This window comes from Ostrea edulis, chromosome 3, assembly GCF_947568905.1.
Source record: "Ostrea edulis chromosome 3, xbOstEdul1.1, whole genome shotgun sequence".
Taxonomy (NCBI): domain Eukaryota; kingdom Metazoa; phylum Mollusca; class Bivalvia; order Ostreida; family Ostreidae; genus Ostrea; species Ostrea edulis.
Window position 1 is genome coordinate 29,137,657 of NC_079166.1, and position 23,606 is coordinate 29,161,262.

A 23,606-nucleotide genomic window follows, 5' to 3' on the forward strand; every position below is an offset into this window, starting at 1 on the left:
TCGCAGATACATACTGTGTCAAAAAAGCCACCCTGGTAAAATTGTCTGATAGACAAGTACAGATCATGACTCAACACTTTATGATTTATAATTCCATACCAATTGTCCTTTAAAGAAATTACCACCTCAGTTTTGTAGTATAATTGTGATATCTTTTGGAAGGGTATTTTCATTTTCTGTATATTGAAGGGAAATTATGAAATGAAATGAAAAAACTGTGGGGTCATATTGCTCTTATTGAGTTACAGTGTGTTTAACTTAACCTTTTTGCACTCGAAATATATGCATGAACTATTTTTGTCTGTTGGTGTCGATTCACAACATAAACAACTCCAATAAATACATCAAGTAAGTAAATGCAGCTGTCTTGTAACAGTATAGATATCAAAGTTTAGTAGATCGGGAATAGTTAATGATGTTTTTGCACTTAAAATACAGAAAAATTCATATAGATTTTAGTTTAAAAGAACATGCTGGGAGTATATAATTGTCAGTTTTTAGAATTGCACATAAGTTACAAATTCTTGCCTCAAAATTTAAAAATGAAACTTTTAAAAAGTTGTGGTGCTGATCAAATTTTTAAATTATTTGCCAAAGGATAAATTTTTATACAAAAGTTTAGGTTAGCTCATTAATGTTTTCAAGAATTGATGTTCAGTGTTTGGAAAAGTACATCGACAAATTTGATAAATTTGTACACCATTCAAATTAGACTGAAGTCATAAATTACAAAATTGAAATACACGTTTAGGAGTAGAAATATATATGGATGATATATTTGATAAACAGAAACAGTAAAATTCTGCAGAATTAGAACTTTTTGATTAAACCATCCTTCAGCCACAGAATGTAGTTTTACTTATAGTGGTATCTCTTTACATACAGAAATTTATTAAGAGTTAAAAATTCACTTCAAAATTGACAGTTTTAAACAATGAAACCAAATTGAAATTCATTTTCATCTTCAACAAATGGAGTATCTTTTGGAACATATTACATAATTGTGTCTTCCAACCAGTGTATTCTAGTGATAATTAAATACTCTAAATTTCATTTAATTTCTTTAATACTTGTGTTAAATATATCTGTAAATTAGAATTATATATTTACAAAATATTGATAATGTTGACCCTTTGATGAATTGAAAGTAAAGATGAGAACATTCATTGTGAACATCAACATTATATAACAGTGTGTGCTCAGCATTCAGCAAGCTGTGTGTTAGCTAGAGTAGTACTACATTTCAATGGTTTAGAAATACTTGGGGGTGGAAATGCACTGTGACAATCTCATTGTCCTCTTGTTTATGTAATTACATCAAGGTAGACTTAAATTAATTATTCCACAGAAACCTAATTTAACTTATTCTACAAATAAAATAACATGTATTTATAATCCAGTATTTCCTTTTCTATTACTTGCAGAAACATGTTTTTCCTGATCTTTTCAATTTGTTCTTATTTCATGATTATTTTGGAAATTAAAGAAAATATTGGGGGGGGGGGGGGTGAAACCATTAGCAGAAAGCCCAACAAAAAGAAATGTAAATATTGATAAAGCTCTCTTACCAAAGTCTTTACTTGTTACTCATCTGTGAGGGAATGAAGACTAGGTGTCTAATGGTCCCTTATTTATACCCAGATCCTCTGACCCTCTGAGACCCTGAGTACTACTCCTCAGGCCCTTTGACAGGCCCTATCCAGGTATGACACCAGGTAATTACAGATGTGTGAAGTCATTTAGTCACTCAGGTGGTGTCTAGATGTGTTTTAATGTCTGTGATTGAAGTAGATAATTAGATAGATAATTAGATTGTTTGTAATCTGAGCAAATGGTGAAATTATAGTGTATAAGTCAATTCATTTTTACCTATCCAGTGTTTCATGCCTCTTAGGTGTCACACAACAATTATGAAGGGGAGAAAAATATTCATGGAAATATGATTAGAATGAACAGTATTATTTTATCAATTTAGTTTTAATTTGTAATTTGTTTTCTTTTTAACTTTTTTTTGGGGGCATATACTTGTAATATTGAGTAACACATATACTTTTTCTGATACAGTCTGATTCATTCATGCTTCAATAATCCTATTAAACCTGTGTTTACTTGCTGCACCAAAAATGGAAAAGAAATAAGAAAAGGAAAAATTAAAGGAAAAGTAGTTGGTAAAAATTAATTAATCAAAAATACTTTTCCATATTCAACCTTCGAAATTGTTTATAGAACTTATTTTTCATTCAATGAATTGTAAGAATTGTAATTTTTTTTTTTTGGGGGGGGGGAGCATTTTAGATATAAGAAAATCAGGTTAGAGTAAAAACAGTCATACATGGAATGTGGATTAGGAATTCTTTTTTCTGAATTCCTATCAATTGAAAATTGCGGTTATAATTCATTATATTTTATTATATGCATACTTCTTTTAGATTGTATACATGCATGTGCTTTGAAATTTGTCAAAAGCTAAGAAATATAGCAATCATCCTCAAGAAAGTCTCAAACTAAAAGAATTTTGTCAGCTATTTTCATATAGGAATATTGTACCGCACTGGTATATTGTGATATGATTATGAATAATCTAATCATCACATGTCAGAAAAGCCAAGATTTTAAAACGTCCTTCCAAAATGCATTGTTTTCTTTTTAATTATAGTATTCCAAATTAGAATTGTAAGTCGATCGTATAGTTTGTTTTACATATCATCTCCATGGACGTTGAAAAAGATGATACCCATGCATCCATGGTTTATATGATTTAATAATTGATTAATTAAGCCTCTCAATTCATGAACACTAATTCACTCTGAAGTGGGAGGAAGTTGTGATACGAACAGATGATTTCATTTTGGAATCCGCAGTTTTAATGACAGTAATTCGACGAATAGGAGTCAGAATTCTTATTTTCCACTGCTCAATAAATGCAAGAATTGGGAGTCCAAAGTTTATATTAACAATTTTGTTAAGATCAAGAGAAACTTGAATGCCTAATGAATTAAAGGTTCTCCGGTCTAGACAATTTTTGTTTTAGAAGTATTAATCTTTAGACCAAAAAAGTCGGAGTAAAATTCAATGATATCTAAAGCTGCAAACAGGGATTAAGGAAAATGAAGTATCGTCTGCATATTGTAATATCTTAATTATGCTGTTTTCTATAAATATGCCTTTTATATATATCTTTGTTTTGTTTAATTAATGTGAATGCAAGAATTTTGTCAAATGCTAACTAAATATGGCATTAAAGGATCCCCCTATCTATACACCCCCTTTGCATGTCGAACTGTGCTGGAAAAAAAAACTCTCCATGAGCCTCAAAAATTTGTGTTTAAATTCTTTATCCATTGAATAAAGTAGTCTCCTAAAACAAAGTACTTCAAAACTCTTTTTATGAATGACCATGATATTGAGTCAAAAGTCTTCTAGAAATCTATGAGCACTAAAAGACCTAGAATATTGTTGCAAAATTTTGTGTAGAGCATTATCGATCATAGTTAAATCAAACACTTCATTTGCATTTCGTGAGTATATTTTTCAAGTCCACAGTGTTGAAATTGATGATTTGTACCCATCTTTTCCAGTCACTTTATCTATTAATTTGCCTACTTGATTGGTTTTGTAGAGAGTATCTATATATATCCGGATAAGATGATTTTTTTTATGATTATATTTCCCTTTTTCTCACATTTCCCATGTAATTCACACAAAATCTTTATGAAACACAAAGAAGTGTTTGAGTTAAGTTCAAGTTTTAATTCCAGTGAAATATTTGACTGATCAAGATATAATTACAACGCTCTATGCAATATGATTTTTGCCAATATTTTGTGTATTTTATGAGAAAATCGAATCCATACCCGTGAATACTGCGTTTCCTTTGCTTTGGAGCCATTAGTCCTCATGATCCACAGTGACGACTCCTCGATTGTGACTTTGTTTATAATGGTGAAATAGGGATATAATGGAATCCCTGGCAATCTTCTTAATCATTCAAGAACAGTAACTGTTATGTATGTAAACATATTGGGGATTTTATTACAGGCAGAGTGACTTTCACACAGTCTGGTTCCCTGAACCTGTTCAGCTCCAAGGAACAGGAATTAGAACAGCGGGCTCAAATGTTAAAGAGACTGGCTTTCACCATCTTCTGTAGTGAACCGGACCAGTACCAGAGATCAATGCCAGATATACAAGGTAAACAGTCAATCTATAGTGAACCGGACCAGTACCAGAGATCAATGTCAAATATACAAGCTAGGTAAGCTAGGACACTCAATCTATAGTGAACCGGACCAGTACCAGAGATCAATGTCAAATATACAAGCTAGGTAAGCTAGGACACTCAATCTATAGTGAACCGGACCAGTACCAGAGATCAATGTCAGATATACAAGCTAGGTAAGCTAGGACACTCAATCTATAGTGAACCGGACCAGTACCAGAGATCAATGTCAGATATACAAGCTAGGTAAGCTAGGACACTCAATCTATAGTGAACCGGACCAGTACCAGAGATCAATGTCAAATATACAAGCTAGGTAAGCTAGGACACTCAATCTATAGTGAACCGGACCAGTACCAGAGATCAATGCCAGATATAGTGAACCAGACCAGTACCAGAGATCAATGCCAGATATACAAGGTAAACAGTCAATCTATAGTGAACCGGACCAGTACCAGACATTGTAGGTATAAGGACAGTCTCCCCTCTTCCTGGATTGCCCCATGTCTCTCATTGTTTTTTGTAATTTTTTGTCCGTCTGTCTGTCATAAAATCTAGTGAACGCTTCTCCTCCTGTATGTCTTATCAGATGAACTTGAAACTTTTTACAATATGCTTCTTTACCATTTGTAGATGTGCATATTTCAGGGACAGGAGGATCCAATCACTTTCCTAAAAATTATAGTGGATCTGAGGGGTAGAGGGTATCATTTTCCTAAGTTTATAGTGGATCTGAGGGGTAGAGGGTATAAAATAGCTTGTGAACATTTCCTCCTTCTATATGGTTTATTGAGTAGCCTTGAAATTTTGTACAATACATCATTTAATGATGTTCACATTGTTCTGACCAGGTTTCTTATATTTTCCTACAATTTACAATGGATCAAAGAAAAGTGTTTTTAGCCCCCTTTTTTTAGGCCGTTTTTTTTTTCATGTACAAGGGTATGCTCACTTTCTTACTGGTACGTAACCATAACATTCATTCTTTTAGTATCATACACAACAATGACATTAGTCACATTGGTGTTGAGTCTTTTCTCCATTTTTTTCCTCTATGCACAATAGTGCCGTTAATATTGTCTATGTTCCTGCTCATGCTTTCTCCTCCATGCCATGCAGTAAGTACAGGAAGGGGAGGGGGCTGTAATTTGGAGCACTTTCAATTTGGGGAGCTGGGAAGACATTCTGTTTTAACAAAAACAAAATAATCATATTTAAAAATGGATATGTCTGGTAACCAGAGCTATAAATAATACTTCAAAATAAGACAGTCCAAAATTACTCTGATAAACAAAATAAGACAGTCTGGTACAAAATTACTCTGATAAACAAAATAAGACAGTCTGGTACAAAATTACTCTGATAAACAAAATAAGACAGTCTGGTACAAAATTACTCTGATAAACAAAATAAGACAGTCTGGTACAAAATTACTCTGATAAACAAAATAAGACAGTCTGGTACAAAATTACTCTGATAAACAAAATAAGACAGTCTGGTACAAAATTACTCTGATAAACAAAATAAGACAGTCTGGTACAAAATTACTCTGATAAACAAAATAAGACAGTCTGGTACAAAATTACTCTGATAAACAAAATAAGACAGTCTGGTACAAAGTTACTCTGATAAACAAAATAAGACAGTCTGATACAAAATTACTCTGATAAACAAAATAAGACAGTCTGGTACAAAATTACTCTGATAAACAAAATAAGACAGTCTGGTCCAAAATTACTCTGATAAACAGTGAAGTGTCCTTTGTATACTTAGTGTACTGTTTTCATGGATTGGTCTCTTTCCATCAAGAAACCATATTGTTGATAACAACATGTGTGTATTTCAGAGCGTTTGGCGGAGTCCCTTCGTGTGCCTCATCAGGCCCCGTCTGTCATGGCCCAGGTCTTCCTGTGTGTCCGAGTCCTAATTCTCCGGATGTCCTCTCATCAACTGACCTCACTCTGGCCTACGGTCATCACCGAAATGGTTAGTAACTTAAATTTCTAGAAGGTAGTTTTGTAGTTATATGTGCTACATGAACTACAACGAAATGGTCAATGACTTTATTCAAGAAATAAATTTCATTTTCGAAAATACATGAAGGCATTAAAGGTGAAGATAACGAACGATAATCAATATCATAACTCCTCTAAGCATTACAAAATAGAGAGTTGGTTAACAACGACCCCTGGATATACCAGAGGTGGGATCAGGTGCCTAGGAGTAAGCAGTCCCTGTAGACTGGTCACAACCTTATATCTTGATCAGGTAAATGGAGTTATCCGTAGTCAAAATCAGTGTGCCAAGAACAGCCTAAGAATCGGTATGAAACAAGTCGGGCAGCATTTGACCCAATGATAGGTTGTGTTGGCTAACTAGATCATTATAACGACCATAGAATTTGCGAAATACTGGCATTGCTGTTCATACCCTCCCTCATGTATTTTCAAAGTGAAATTTAGTTTTTTGTTTACATTTTACTTTCATTTCTGTAGGTGGTTAGAATAGTCGCACAATATTTATCAAGATTCATTCGCACATTGTTCACATTCATGAGGAAATCGCTATCATCACAGTTGGTAAAAATATTGAATAAAAACATTGGAAATGCAAATATATGTTTTATGAACTACACCAAGATAGTCATTTGCTTTGTATATGTTACAATGGTGCAATCAAAATTTACTCTAGCTCATTTTCAAACATAAATGTAAAATAACAATGACTGACATGTTTTGAAATCTAAAGAGACTGGTTAACGTTTTTTGAAAAAGTGTTTTTCATTTTATGCTGAAGATTTAACTACAGTGCTCCCTTAATATATTGCCCCTGTTATAATGCCACCCTTGCTTATTATCTGAAAATCCTAAAGATGAGATTTCTCCCAATGTTAACACCCCCATTGTAATGCCAACCCCACATAATGCCATATGCCACTGATTTTCACAAACAAATGGTCAAATTTTGATGGGTTTACCCTTGATAATAATGCCAATTACCTAACACCCATCAGTAATCACACCTGTATTTGGTGATGAGTGTGGTGAAGTGTGACAGCCTGGACAGGGTATTCAGGTGGTCAGGTTAATTACAGATAATTGCTGAATTCAACTCAAGATTATACCTACATGTTTATACAGAATGGAACCCAAATAAATTTACAGAATTGAATTTCTTTTGACTGCTCAGTGAATTGTCTGCAATGTTGACTTTGTCACCCCTGCATTATTGCCCAAATTAGTCTTGAACAAAAGTTGGCAATATATTGAGGGAGCATTGTCATTTAATGTTGGCAACCAAAATTTGGATCTTCTGAATGCAAGGATAAGAGCAATGTTTTAGCCTTAACTCTGTAATATGTAAACAAAAACTCAAGTCTATTTATGTTTACAAACAATCCAGTGAAATGTAAATTTTGTAATTTAAAGCACCTAACTTTTGTACAGTCACTAATTTAACTTTTAAATGACACATTTTACCTATAGTGTACTTGAAATGTGATTGAGATAATAAACTTGGATTAATATCCATTTATTTGGAAGACTTCGTAAACAATAATAACACACCTCGATCTTTTTCATTTCAAAACAAATAATAAACTCTCTACAATGAGCTTCTGTCTTGATATCTTTCTGTAGACTTTGATCATATAAAGTGAAAAACAAAATTTGGAGACAAATCGTGAATCAGCCCCTTTATTTTATGTCCTGTAAACCAGAAAATAGCCAGCCTTTATAGTCATCAACAGCTTTCAATGCAAACATTGATTACTGCTGGAGTGTAAGGAGATGTTTATAGGATTTCATGTCTTTTTTGCAAGTTCATGTCTTGGTGTGTGTTTATATGATTTCATGTGTTTTTTAGCTCATCTGATCTGAAGCCTCAAGTGAGCTTTTCTGATTGCCTGTTGTCCGTCGTCTTTCCGTCTGTCTGTCTGTAAACTTTTTACATTTTCAACTTCTCCAGAACCACTGTGCCAATTTAAACCAAACTTGGCCAAAAGCATCCTTGGGTGAAGGGCTTTCAAGTTTTTTTCAAATGAAGGTTCATGTCCCTTCCAATGGGGAGATAATCACAAAAATGCAAAAATAGAGTGGGGTCATTTAAAAATCTTCCCAAGAACCACTGTGCCAGAAAAGCTGAAATTTACATGAAAGCTTCCTGACATAGTCCAGATTCAAGGTTATTAAAATCATGGCCCCCGGGATTAGGTTGGGGCCACAATAGGGATCAAAGTTTTACATGCAAATATATAGGAAAAATCTTTAAATATGAGCCAAGGTGACTCAGGTGAGTGGTATGGCCCATGGGCCTCTTGTTGTAGGTTCATATCTTTGTGTGTGTTTATATGATTTCATGTCTTTTTTGTAGGTTCATATCTTCATGTGTGTTATACGATTTCGTGTCTTTTTTTTGTAGGTTCATGTCTTCATGCAGATCGAACAGGAACTGTCTAACGATACAGACGAATTCAAGTGAGTCAAGGATTATTCTGTCGCATGATAGAGCTTAGTGGGAGATGATATGATAACCAGAAATCGATACAAGAAAAAGATGTATAATGTCACGGTCATAGTGCATGGAATGATCAAGAATTATCTGGAGGGACATTGTCAGTAATTGTGTACAGCAGATTACAGAAAAGCATGCCTCTATGAGTCATAGGTCACGTGTCATACAATGTAGGTCACATGTCATAGGTCACATGAAAGAAAATACAAATGTTACAGCATGAAGTAGGATTTTATCATTTCACAGTAGCTCATCTAAGCTGAATGGCCAAGTGATCCAGTTGTGCCTCTTAATTTCAAAATGATAGGTCAAGTTTTATACTGGTTTATGTCATGTGATCAGAAGAAATCACACTGTGTCCATTTCTTACATGTTTCCTCTGAGCAGTACTGAGTAAGTATGACCTTGACCTTTCATTCAAATGTTTGAACTTGACCTTGCTGTGAATTTGTTCTGTCCTAAACCAAAGGCAAACCTCATGCTTGTAAGGTTGGCTAAAAGCTTAATGTACTGTTGATTACAACTGCAGTTCATGTTTCTATGATAATCACATGCTGTAATGTGGGATATTCTCCTAATCTACTGTGGCTGGTAATAGTGCTACATACTTGTATACTACAATGTAGCTGCTAATATCATAACAATTTATTCATATGGAATGTAAGCATCAGATAATAAGATTGAAAAATATCCAAGCTGATTTGGCACTCTTCTTTGCATGCTAATTAACGAAAGATTTTCCACCACCTCACAGAGAGTCGTCTGTATGACAAACACGTTTTTAGTCATTCTCACGTAAAAAATTTTTATGGTGTTGATGATTTGTTTGTCTTTCTGGCAGCGTGTATTTACGCAGCAAGAGCAGGTACAGTATTCATTGGTTCCACTGTCTGTCTGTTTGTTGTTTGCACTTTGACCTCTTTTATAGATTCCGTAATTTACATCATTTCATAGATATTCATTACATGTCACAACCCCCACAGAACGAATCTTGTGTTCAGTGTTTAAAGTTTTGCAGTATTTACGTTTTATTTTAATTTATGCTATTTGATATTCATAAGATATGATTCTGTAGATATTTTATAGAGGTAATTTACTAAGTGACAGGAAAGATAGAGACGTGATCTCCTACACCCAGCCATAACCATACCTATATAGCATCATTTTCTGAAGTTATCTTAAATCTGCTTTAATATAGAACGTCTAATTTCTAATGCTCTTGATACATAGTATTATATTAAATCTATATGCATTGTGGACTTTGTGTTATGCAATTAACAAAGATAACAAATTCAAATCGGCTGCATTTAAATTAAAGATAATAATCTTTAGATTTCAAGATGGCTGTAGAATTAATGTAAGGAGTTTTGTGGTGTGAAAATTTAGTCTGTCGGATCAGTGTGGTAGACTTTTGATTTAGTTTTGAGTTGATTTATTGATATTCTAATTTAATTATGCACTAGTGTGTATATGTAGTGATAATGGGCTAATGAGTTACATGGGTAGGAGTATATGTCTTGTGTTTTTAATTTGTAAAGTTTTGATATACTGTAATTGTACTTTCTTTAGCGACAAACCTTGTTTATTGTTTTATACAAGGCCTATTCAGCTAATTCATGCTCCAGAATTACAGTACAACTTGTATTCATGCAAATTTATGATTGCACCTTAATCATGTTTCTGTCGGAAAATGTGATAGATTTAAACCTCGTCCATATAAGTGCATTTACAGTGTGTTAAATTTCATTTCAGTAATTGTTGTTTAATGGAATGGTAATTACATATGAAATAATTCAAAAAATTAATCCAAAATGACAATATCACAGGGATATTACATAGCCTGTTCTTATCTGCTTCCATCCATATGATAATCGCTGATATTGTAGAACTCAGATTGCACGGATTGCAGCGCTGGACTCGAGCTGGGCTCACCTTGGCAACGGTTTGAATGCCCACAACAATCCTGCGTGGCTCCAGTTGTATCTGAGCGTGTGCAAACTACTGGACCTAGCTCTAGCCTTGCCTGCTGACCATGTGCCTCAGTTCCAACTGTAAGTATAAACTACTGGACCTAACTCTAGCCTTGCCCGCGGACCATGTGCCTCAGTTCCAACTGTAAGTATAAACTACTGGACCTAACTCTAGCCTTGCCCGCGGACCATGTGCCTCAGTTCCAACTGTAAGTATAAACTACTGGACCTAGCTCTAGCCTTGCCTGCTGACCATGTGCCTATTGTTTGCGGTTAGATGTCCCTCTAGGTCAAGAGTGTTCAGGGACTGCACACTTCTTCCAAGGTTCCCAAATCTCCCTGCAACTGTCTGTTCCCCAAATACTTTAAACCAATATTAATCCATGACATCACGATTTACCAGTGGTAAACTGGTTCTCGATGACTAGTTTTCACGACCGACATTATCTTTAACATACAAGAGACATATATAAAAGGAGTGGTTCGCGGGGAGAAATATTCACGATGATGAAGTTATTGTGAACCTTGCGGAATTTTCTCAAGCGAATAAAAGTTGATTTACAGCATAATCAGCTCTTGTCAGTCATCAAACCCATCTGTTGTGAAAAATATCGGTGAAATCTAATCAAACCCATCTGTTGTGAGAGATATCGGTGAAATCTAAGCTGTGTAGTTTATGTAATCTTATCTAAACATGAATAAACACATAAACAAGTACACACACACACACACACAATGGAACCACCTGTCAGGGTAGATTCTGGTTTCTGTAATAAATTTCACCACTGAGGCCTATAACTCATATATCACTTGAATGTCATGTTAGCTAAATGCCCTTCAATCATATTGCTACAGTCCATGTCATATGTTTTAATGAATTTGCAATATTGCATTAATCTGCACAAAAATATATCTAGTTAGAATTGCTTGCGAGATCAATGATTGCCTAAACTCCTATTAACACTATAATTTAGCGTGTTTGAAAGTTAGCGCAATCTGAGCTGATGCGATATCTTGACCTAGTGCAACACTCTTTTATCGTACATGATAATTGTAGATGTAAGTAGCGAATTTTCCATTTGAATGTAGCCAGAAATCAGTGCTTTTTGCTTCATCTCCAGAGGTGCTGAAATAGGAATCCGCCAAAATATATGTATGATTTATTGATTGAATATTGTTTACCGTCCCTCTCGAGAATATTTCACTTATATGGAGACGTCACCACTGCTGGTGAAGGGCTGCAAAATTTAGGCCTATGCTCGGCTCTTATGGTCATTGAGCAGGGAGGGATCTTTATCGTGCCACACCTACTGTGACATGGGACCTCGGGTTTTGAAGTCTCATCCGAAGAACCACCCCATTTAGTCGCCTCTTATGACAAGCAAGGGGTACCGAGGACCTATTCTAACTCGTATCCCCACGGGATATGTAGGAACATGTGGACTGTATGTATTATTGTGAACATGTGGACTGTATTATTGTGAACATGTGGACTGTATTTATTATTGTGAACATGTGGACTGTATTTATTATTGTGAACATGTGGACTGTATTATTGTGAACATGTGGACTGTATGTATTATTGTGAACATGTGGACTGTGTGTATTATTGTGAACATGTGGACTGTATTATTGTGGACATGTGGACTGTATGTATTATTGTGAACATGTGGACTGTATTATTGTGGACATGTGGACTGTGTGTATTATTGTGAACATGTGGACTGTATTATTGTGAACATGTGGACTGTGTGTATTATTGTGAACATGTGGACTGTGTGTATTATTGTGAACATGTGGACTGTGTGTATTATTGTGAACATGTGGACTGTATTATTGTGGACATGTGGACTGTGTGTATTATTGTGAACATGTGGACTGTATTTATTATTGTAAACATGTGGACTGTATGTATTATTGTGAACATGTGGACTGTATGTATTATTGTGAATCAGTCACACATTTGATCTAACAACATCATGTCACTGTCATCCAAATCGATGTGGAAAATGCTAAACATGTGTTGTTGTCCTTTAGGTACCGCTGGGCCTTCATCGGTGGAGTGGCTGCCGGGAATGACAATGGTAACAGCGAGGAGGACGAGGAGGAAGAAGAGAAGAGAGAGGACAAAAAGAAGAAGAAAAAGAAGAAAATAAAATTTGTCCCCCACATCATCCGTTTAACCAGACTCATCAATGAAAGGGTCAGTGAACATTTAGTTTGTTCAGTACAATGAAAGGGTCAGTGAACATTTAATGTGTTCAGTACAATGAAAGGGTCAGTGAACATTTAGTGTGTTCAGTACAATGAAAGGGTCAGTGAACATTTAGTTTGTTCAGTACAATGAAAGGGTCAGTGAACATTTAATGTGTTCAGTACAATGAAAGGGTCAGTGAACATTTAGTGTGTTCAGTACAATGAAAGGGTCAGTGAACATTTAATGTGTTCAGTACAATGAAAGGGTCAGTGAACATTTAATGTGTTCAGTACAATGAAAGGGTCAGTGAACATTTAATGTGTTCAGTACAATGAAAGGGTCAGTGAACATTTAGTGTGTTCAGTACAATGAAAGGGTCAGTGAACATTTAGTTTGTTCAGTACAATGAAAGGGTCAGTGAACATTTAGTTTGTTCAGTACAATGAAAGGGTCAGTGAACATTTAATGTGTTCAGTACAATGAAAGGGTCAGTGAACATTTAGTGTGTTAAGTACAATGAAAGGGTCAGTGAACATTTAATGTGTTCAGTACAATGAAAGGGTCAGTGAACATTTGATGTGTTCAGTACAATGAAAGGGTCAGTGAACATTTAATGTGTTCAGTACAATGAAAGGGTCAGTGAACATTTAGTGTGTTCAGTACAATGAAAGGGTCAGTGAACATTTAATGTGTTCAGTACAATGAAAGGGTCAGTGAACATTTAATGTGTTCAGTACAATGAAAGTGTGTTCAGTGTTCATTTATTATTACATTGAATGGAAATACAGGTACATGTATTTATAATATATGATTTGACAGATTTGTATTACCTGTTCTGATTGATTTATATATAAACTCTATGTAACACTTGTCCTGAGGTTGGTACAAACTTAAACATCTGTTTTGCAATAAATTCTTTATTCCTTATGCATTACAGCATATTGGTTAATATACAGTTTTATAACATTGTTAAACAAAACAGTCCTTAAATAAGAAATTTGACAAACTAATCAATGCAAGCATTTCATTTAATTTCAGCAGGTGTAAATAATAGATATAGGTGCAGACAATATACAATGTATATTATATTTTGTATGGGTTTGTACAAATGAAATGAAATACCTGTATTAATTGTTTTGTCGAAATTCTTATTTAAGGACTGTTTTGATTAAGACTCCATGTAATGCCTGTTCTGTTTTGATTAACACTCTTAACTAATGCCTGTTTTGACAGGTTGGTGGAGTGACACCCATTATGAAGCAGACTCAGGGGAGACCACTTCTGACACAGACATATCTAAACTCCCTGTCTGAGTTACAGCCCTTCTTTAACACTCTTTGTTATGCTGGAACATCAGACAGTAAATATGTAATAGTGGGGCAGAAGTCCGGCAAACATGTGACCCAGAATGGAATAGGTCAAGGTCACAGGAAAGGGATTTCCAAGTCCAGGTCCACTCCCGCCAAAATGGACAAATTCCAGAGGCCAGACAGCCAGCAAGCCCAGCAGCAGAGGAGCAACAAGCAGTTTATAGAGGACCTCATGGAGAGGGACTTCCTCGAGCGCTGTCCCTTACACTGAGGCGGGGGTGGGGTCAGGAAGTTAAAGCTTTCTTACGTATATTTCTTTGCTGTGAATCATGGGTTGAATTCAAACAGTATATAAGTAATATTAGATGTACACATAAAGTATGTTATATGGTGAAGGAGAATCAATTTGTGAACTAGAGATAGCTTTACTATACACATGTTGATAGCATTAATTAATTAGCAATGCTTGATTGATTTGGTCATTATCTTAACGGGTGCTTTATTTAGCTTTACCCTTAGTGATGAAATATTAACTTTATGATTATGTTTGACTTGTGTAACACAAATTTTTTTCTAGTCGTATTATGTAATGTGCAATTTATTTTGTTTTTAAACATTGCTTTGCTTTAAGTTATGTATGTGTGTGTAATTGTAAATGGTATTGGCAAATGCAATTATCAAAACAATATGATTTTTAAGATGAAGATTATTAACAAGATTTGATGTTTTATCCACACTTGAATTGTATCTTTGCATATCTTACGTACTCTAAGATGAGATGAGCTCTTTCTGCAGGCCACATTTACAGAGCTTTTGGCCAACATATTGCTGTTTCTACATTAATTTATTGTTTACATTGAGATATTTATATAAAGCTTTGTTACCACAGATTAATTGTTCTTGTATTACGCAATTACATAATTTGGCAAAATTGCATTTCGATGTTAAATTGTGAAAATGTGAAATTGGAGAAGCACTTTGGGGCTGAAAGAACTTAATCTTTAGTTTCTCAGGCATTGATATATTAGAATGAAAACTACTGCATTAGACATATTGAAAAGGGGAATAACTCATTTTTCATTTTCTTTTTATGCATGTTAAACTGAGAAAGGAAAGATTATTATTTTTGGCCTAATGTTATACATGTAATTTTTTATAGGAAGAAAAAATAGATTAGGAAAAGCAAGAATTTGGATTTCACATCTCACAAATTAGCTTGAAAAATGATAATTTCTTGCATAAGTGATCTACTGTATGTTGAGTGGATATGTGTATGGTTTTTTCTTTTGTTTTTATTTTTATTTTTTGTTTCCTTTGTGGAAAATGAGGTGTGTTAAACCAATGTAAGTTTTCAATTTTGTATGTATGCAATATCCAGTTTAAAGTTACATACATGTACATGTATATATACTGAGCATTTGAACAGCCTACTTGTGCAATGCACATATCAGATAGAAAGTGGTTTGGGAACATACATATACCTGATCAGGAGATAGAGTTCACGGCAGGTGTTACCAGTCAACGGGGGTGCTTGCTCCTCTTTGGCACCTGAACCCGCTTCTGGGACCTGTGTTTGCTCTGCTCTCAATTTTGTATTCTCTATCTAGGATTTATGAGATTGATCACTGTTTATTATCTTATAAAAATGGTCTAATCTGACACCCATTTCAATTCTGATGTCAATTTCGATTCCCAGTTGCCCTTTCTCTGTGTTCTTTACACTGTGCAGTCTACGAGATTTATTGTGTGATTAGTGGTGTACGATATAACTCTGTCATCCAGGCAATAATATTTTGATATCTGTTTCCATAATACATAATATTTTGTTTTTATTTATTTTTTAATTAATTTTTTTTTTTTTTTTTTTTTGTTAAGTGTTAATTGTGCAAGTTGTTTATATATCTTAGCTGTTCTTCCATTGATCACATTCCTGGTTATTTATTCATGTATTGACATGGTGTGAAGGATTTGAATCTTTACTATACATATACACCTGTAATTGTAATTTTCCTCCATAAGCATCAGATTCTTTATTTCCTTAAGCTATACAGCTCATTGGTTTATATACAACATATTTACAAATAAGACAGTTGGGTGTCAGTAGACATACAGATACAATTTGAGGATTTAAAATCAATGCATTTCAATATGCATATAACAATACACGTCGATAATTTGTTGTTGCAAAGTACAGCATTTCATAAATTACATGAAGATCGTAATTTTGTAGCCTGTTGTAGGAACTTTCCTACAATATAGATGTACAAGAAAATTCAAACCTCATTTTTTTCGCCCATTCAGCCCTTATGCTAAACGGGCAAAATCAAAATAGGTTTTCAGGTGAATTTAAAAATGGAACAGACTTGTTTTTTGTTGTTGTTTTTTTTTTAATTTATCTGGGCAAAACACTTCTCTGTACACAGTATATTCCACATAATGAGAGACTGATAAGAAAACATTTATTACTGCTCACCTACATTAGCCAAGGGTTACCCCATCCAAGGTTTCTCTCCTTTTCAGGTGAGAAGGAAAGAACTGAAGATTGTTACTGCTTTACAGATTTCTACTCCGAAGTTAGACAGGGTAACTTTTACCACAGGTACACCCTGTAAACCAAAGTTTTTAGATTCAATTTTGTGAGTTCTTCAGTTCTGAGGGGTGACATTTCCATGTGAGTCAATGGCTAGACCTTATGTTTTAACACAGTGACTTTTAACACAGTGACCTTTTTACATGTACAGATTTACAACGTCTCGCTGTTTGAGGGATGCTGATGTGCACACTAATTATCCACAGTTTGATTTCATTTGTTGTACAGATTCTCTCAGAACTGTCTATTGCCCAAACTCTCGGATTTTGATTTCATTTGTACTACAGATTCTCTCAGAACTGTCTATTACCCAAACTCTCAGACTTTGTCACAGTGTCCTGGTGTGTATCTGGGAGATATTTTAATGTCTGCCGGCGTCGTGTGGGTGTGGAGAACTCTGATATTAATATTGATACCAGAATCTTTGTTGTTTTTTTAACTGCTCTCTGTTCCAAACTAACAGCAGAGTTTGATTCCTAATGAAAAATCAAACAGAGACTTGATTTAGTTATAGTTCAACTGCTGTTATTCAGGCAGAAGTTGATTGCTTTTCTTTCGAGCTTTTGTGTCAACTTCCCAAGTACAAACCCTGTTAACTTCATTAGCATAAAGTGAAGATTTTATCTCAAATATTTTGAGACTTGAATCTAATGAGAAATTTAAAACTGTGATATGAAATTTAAATGTTTGCCAATAAAACATTAACTTAGAACTATAAAAAGCATTGTTTTACTTCAAACCATGTTCAATCTGATTCAAATCAGATTTTTGATCCGTTCCTGACCGCCATAAAACGGCTGAGATATTGCCAAAACGGCATAAAATCATAAACAATTGACCCGCTCCGGTGATGTGAATAATGTAGCTTTGTGTTGCCACATGATACTACTGTACCAGTTAATCAGACTGAAACATTTTCTCATCAAGACTGCTATTGCTGTGTGGTATTTATAGATGTACATCTCTATGTGTAGGTCTTTGAATAATTTAGAATACCCAAAAACCAGATTTACTTCATTCTCCCTCTTATCCTGAACTTTGGGCAGGGCCATGACACACTGTCCAGTCATATTCACTTTTTAGGTCACCTGAATCATTCAGGTGACCTATTGCTATCTGTTTTTGTCCGTCGTCGTGCGTTAACATTTGAACATTTTCAGCTTCTTCTCTGAAACCCCTGAACCAATTTTGACATATAGCATCTGTGGGTGGAGGGGAACAAAAATTGTGAAATTCGTGGTCCCTGCCGCCCCCCCCCCCCCCCCCCCCCCCCCCGGGCCTGAGGGGTGGGGCAAAAACCATCAAAATGAGTGTAATTTTAAAAAATCTTCTTCTTTACTCCTGGACATCAAGAAGCCAAACTGTGGGCATAATTATAATGAACGTTGAGCCCTCTACCAAAATTGTGAAATCCATGGCCCCTGAGGCAGGGGTTCTTGTGTTAGGGTGGGGCTCTATTGGTCATATAGTGAAAATGTAGAAATTCTTTGAAAATCTTCTTCTCTGTCTCTGGGTATTAAGTAGACAAACTAATAGCATGGTAATGATGAGCAAGGATGCCTCTTTAAAAATTGTGAAATTCATGGCCCCTGGATCAGGGGTTCTGGTGCTAGGGTGGGGCTCTATAAGTCATATAGTGAAAATGCATTATTTCTTTGAAAATCTTCTCTGTCCTTGGGTATTAAGTAGACAAACTAATAGTATGATAATGATGATCAAGGATGCCTCTTTCAAAATTGTGAAATTCATGGCCCCTGGGTCAGGGGTTCTGGTATTAGGGTGAGGCCCTATTGATCATATAGTGAAAATGCATTTTATTTCTTTGAAAATCTTCCCCTCTGCTGCTGGGTATTAAGTAGACAAACTAATAGTATGATAATGATGATCAAGGATGCTTCTTTCAAAACTGAAATGTATGGCCCCTGGGTCAGGGGTTCTGGTGCAAAGGCGGGGCTGATTGATTATATAGTGAAAATGCAATATTTCTTTGAAAATCTTCTGTTTTTGTCCTTCGTCATGCGTTAACATTTGAACATTTTCAGCTTCTTCTCTGAAACCCCTGAACCAATTTCAACCAATTTTGGCATATAGCATCTGTGGGTGGAGGGGAACAAAAATTGTGAAATTCGTGGTCCCTGCCCCCCTGGGGCCTGAGGGGTGGGGCAAAAACCATCAAAATGAGTGTAATTTTAAAAAAATCTTTACTCCTGGACATCAAGAAGCCAAACTGTGGGCATAATTATAATGAGCGTTGAGTCCTCTACCAAAATTGTGAAATTCATGGCCCCTGGGGCAGGGGTTCTTGTGTTAGGGTAGGGCTCTATTGGTCATATAGTGAAAATGTAGAAATTCTTTGAAAATCTTCTTATATTGGTTTTATCTAAGGAGTAAATAACCCTTTTCTTTATGATGTCTCAGACCTAGGTTTTTTAAAAAGGATTATTGATTGAACATAAAAATGACACATGTACTTCATGACCACAAGCTATTCAATGTTTCTTCCATCCAAAAGTAAAATTCTTATATTTAAACACAAACCTAATTCAAACATTGGAAGGTTGTTACATGATACTCAGGTGACCTATAAGGCCCCTGGGCCTCTTGTTGTTAAGTACCATACGAGTGTCTATAATAATTTTCTGATGCGAATTTACGACCCACTGACCACACTGAGTTTTAATTCATTTTCTGCCAGTGAGCATGTTTGACCTTGGGCAAGGGCCTTGACAACGCCCTAAGGAAAGCAGTATCTGCATGAAATATATTATGAGAACATCAGAGGGCACTAAATGATAATAAGATGATTTCTAGGTCACTTGAGTGATCTATTGCAATTGAAAGGTGTGTGTTAACAATTGAACAATTTTAACTTCTTGATAACTACCATTCCAATTCTTTTCAAATTTGGTATGAAGCATTTTTGGGACGGGGGGGGGGGGGCATAAGATGTAAATTTTCAGGACTCCTGGGGCCTTATGGGCAAGGCAAAAATTAACCAATTTTCAAAAGTCTTCTCTACAACTGCACATCTGTAAGAAAAACTAAATGCATATTAATCATGTAGAGCAGGAAGGCCACTACCAAAATTTTAACTTCAGTGATCCAGGGGGTACATGTTCTGACTCCAGTGCAGGACCATTTGTGGTATATAGTGCTTTGTGTGTAAAAAAAAAAAAAAAAATTAAATGCCCTCTTCAGACTTCTTTAATGCTTTTGATGTTAAATTAAAATTAAATAGGATATTTAGAAGAAGCAAGTATAAGTCCTTTACTAAAACTGTAAATTTCATGATCCCAGGGGTAGAGGGTTATGGTTCCAAGGTGGGATAAAAAATTATTAATATATGTGATTATTATCTAAAGACTTCTTTAAATTTGCTGATGCGTACTGTATTTAAAACTAGATGCATATTTAGGAAAAGCAGAAAGGGATGTGCCAAAATTTTGAATTTCACAAACCCAGGGTTCTGACTCAAGGGTAGTCCAAAAATAATTGTATAGTGTTGATGTAACATGTATTAAAGTCGTTCATCAGTATCTGCACTTTCGGGAGCATTTGTGTTTTAAGGACGTTACTATACATTTTGTTTTATACTGCTGTTGAATTTTATAGGTGCAAAACACTGGATAATTATATTTTTTATAGTCCCTGAAGCTAACGATACTTTTAATTACTAATTTGCAGGTGACTGATAAGGTCTACGGGGCCTTTCGTTATATTCTATCAGTGTTTTTACCTAATATTTTTATCTTGTATTATATATGTAGGCCTATTAAAGAGAAAGTATTTAAAGCTCATTTTCTCACCCTAAATCATCTTATTTCTATTTAAATATTATGGAAACAAATTAAGAATATTTTTTATCAACTTTGAAATAATCATATGTTTGTCAAAAGCACTAGGAGTCAATGTATATAGCATATTTTTGTCCAGAAAGCAAAAATTCAGGGGACATAATTTGAAGATTACAATCATTTTAAAATTGGAAATAAATGCATAAAAATCATTCTTTATAGGAAATGACTATCATTTCAATTTAATTCTTTAATATTTTTTAAAGAAAATTTTGCGATCTTTATTCATCCCATTTTAAACAACAACAAAAAAAAAATTCGAGCTTGCCAGGATTCGAACCTGGAATCTTCTGATCCGTAGTCAGACGCGTTATCCATTGCGCCACAAGCCCTTGTTAGTTGTGGGTGGGGTTAACTAATATTATATCAGTTTAAGTGACACTGTATGCAGGACCAGCATGTGCACCGATTCCCCATGCCCACGTTGTATTTAGACAGACATCTTAGGTTTATTGAAACATTTAAAATATGAAAATGATAATAAAAGACGAATTAGACTGGCAATTCAATGTCGTCCTAGTTGTCATATAAGTCTTTGGTCGTCATGGGCACTTTTGAAAATAGATCTAGGAACAGGGCCTAAATAAATAAACCTTCTAGTTCTTCCATCGTTAGCAGACGGATAAACAGGTAGAGGGAGAATGCGGAGGAGTTTACAGGGATGGAAACTAGTCGACATGCGTCAGCGCATTGCCAGTCTCACTGAGTCGGGATAAACCGAGGCGCGGATCCAGCGAGGAGCTATAGGGAGCGTACTACGATTGAAACACTGATTGAGTCGTGTACATCTGTCAACGTTGAAACATGTGTGAATTTGCAAGAATAGTTCTAAAATTTTATTCAAACTTTTCTTTTTCGGTCTGTAATTATACTGACGCTTGGAACCTTACACTGGAGATCGAAGGATCTGACATGTTAATCCAGTTATAACAAGAATAGATATGGGTTACCCCATATCCAAGATATTCGACTTTTAATTTACTTGAATTTTCACTATGCTCAGCTGATCTCTAAGAAAAGACTGCACTTGTTATGAAACTGGTGTATAGTCCTTCATGTCCGTAGCAAATACCGTCACCAGTCTTTTGTCACTAGCAAACAGTGCACACACCAGTGCTTGCAAGACATATATGAAAAAATGGATAGATGGCACAAATACGGTACAAAGATATTTATGCTTTTTTGTCGAATGATAAAGAAGGAAATTAAGGAAGTTGGGGATTAGCAAATTTATTAAAATACAGCAGAAAAGTATAGCTTTAAAAATACTACATGCGAATGCGTATAATACCTATTATTAATACAACTTATTGGGGCAGATACTTTGTGCAGGCTTAATTTTTGCTAAAAATGATCATATTTATCACAAAATTTCCCTATCAAACCAGTCTTATTTCATCATTCATCCCAAATTTTTCCTTTTATATCTGTATGGAAATTCAAAGCAAAGACATGAAAAAATTGAAATCTCTCGGAATAAATACAATTGTACTCTAATTTTTACCATGTAACAAATTAATGTGAACTTTAGAATGGCAAAAACAAGAAGGATTGATGTAATCTACACTTTCTCCAAATTTTGTGTATGGTATAACCTTAACAGCAAAGAAACCCTTAAAAAAATAAATAGACATGTATATGTCACACTGAATACATTGCAAATATCTTCAGACTGGTGACCTTCACCTTTTAATTGTGGTCCGAATCCAGGTGTTGAGTGTTGTACATACGCATTCCGTCATTAAACAACGGGAAAACCCCACATGAATTAATGATTAACACTCTCTCTCTCTCAGAAGAAATTGTATGATAGTTAACGAACAATATTCATCAAAGTAATTTAATTGTTGCAATAGTATAATCAATCGTGAAAAAAATTTCAATCGAAGAATGACCTATATTTCGTGAAAAGACTGAGGAGGCAGCTAGCGTAGGAATATGAACACTTCTTATATACATTTCTGGGGGGAAAGTGATTTTTCTTAAAAACATTTGACTTTAATTTTGTTTTCTCCCACGTATTACATACACATCGATATTCTATACATTTGTTGTAATCCTGTATCTGCTGATCATGAATGGAACTATATTTTTTCAGAGCAATTGTGTGAAGAGTACCTGAATCCAGTAATATATCTTGAATAGATAATATGCACTGATCGAATATATTAATAAATTGTGAAATTTGAAACAAAAATTAGATGTTTTACTTCGGAACTCTGTCAATTCCCCAAATCAAATGTAACTCTCACATAACTCATAAATGGGATCGTATGACCTAGGAAATTTAGCTTTGCCTAGTTTGTTCAACTTGAACCATATATAGATATAGGCCTACATATACATGTAATCCAATATCGCATGTCGGTTATAAATACTTCTGTTACTGATGAGATCCAGACTGATTCTAGTTAACTATACTGAACCCATTGCTTACGAACCTCGTGTTCAAGTTGATGACACTTAATTGTTTTCAAATGTCAACTGCATGGCAAAAGAATAGTCTGCTGACAAGGTACTTGAATTGTTGCTAAATGAATTATTTCCATCGGGATCAGCTTTAAAATCAGAGTCTTCTGAAGTCTGTAAATACTTATTAAGAGAAACAACTAAAATAACATTACGAAATGGAGTTCTTTATCAGAACGCTTTGTGGAACAATTACACCTGTGAAACAATTAGTTATACCAGCTTCTTTCAGGAAGACAGTTTTCAGACTTCTTCATACGAACCTCGGCCATCATGGACGAGATCGGACACTTCATCTCATGAGAGAACGGTTTTACCGGCCTGGTTTGGAGCAAGACGTAATTTTTTTAACCGAGACGATCAGAACCTGTGACAGATGTGTAAAGTACAAGAATCTCAGAAAACTTCGGCAGAACTAGTCAATATCCAAACTTCTCAACCATTAAATCTCTTATGTATTGATTTTCTATCTCTGGCAAGAAGCA

The 23,606-nt window shown here is 34.9% G+C and overlaps 1 protein-coding gene and 1 non-coding gene across 4 annotated transcripts in view; one reads left to right on the plus strand and one right to left on the minus strand.

Annotated features, from left to right (window-relative positions):
• The window catches only part of LOC125673982 (protein dopey-1-like), an 83,777-nt gene extending 66,258 nt beyond the window's left edge, over window positions 1–17,519 (plus strand). For 2 of the 3 annotated variants that reach the window (XM_056160413.1, XM_056160414.1), the window contains exons 23-29: window positions 4,039–4,191; window positions 6,066–6,205; window positions 8,639–8,694; window positions 9,573–9,596; window positions 10,618–10,782; window positions 12,739–12,904; window positions 14,132–17,519. In XM_056160413.1, the coding sequence (XP_056016388.1) occupies window positions 4,039–4,191; window positions 6,066–6,205; window positions 8,639–8,694; window positions 9,573–9,596; window positions 10,618–10,782; window positions 12,739–12,904; window positions 14,132–14,479 (1,052 nt within the window). In that variant the 3' untranslated portion in view covers window positions 14,480–17,519. The remainder of the gene's footprint in view (window positions 1–4,038; window positions 4,192–6,065; window positions 6,206–8,638; window positions 8,695–9,572; window positions 9,597–10,617; window positions 10,783–12,738; window positions 12,905–14,131) is intronic. The other variant, XM_056160415.1, reaches the window with a different exon arrangement.
• Window positions 17,520–20,911: 3,392 nt separating this feature from the next.
• On the minus strand, window positions 20,912–20,984 carry Trnar-acg (transfer RNA arginine (anticodon ACG)). The gene has a single exon. It is a non-coding gene; the product is annotated as a tRNA-Arg (tRNA).
• Window positions 20,985–23,606: the final 2,622 nt, after the last annotated feature.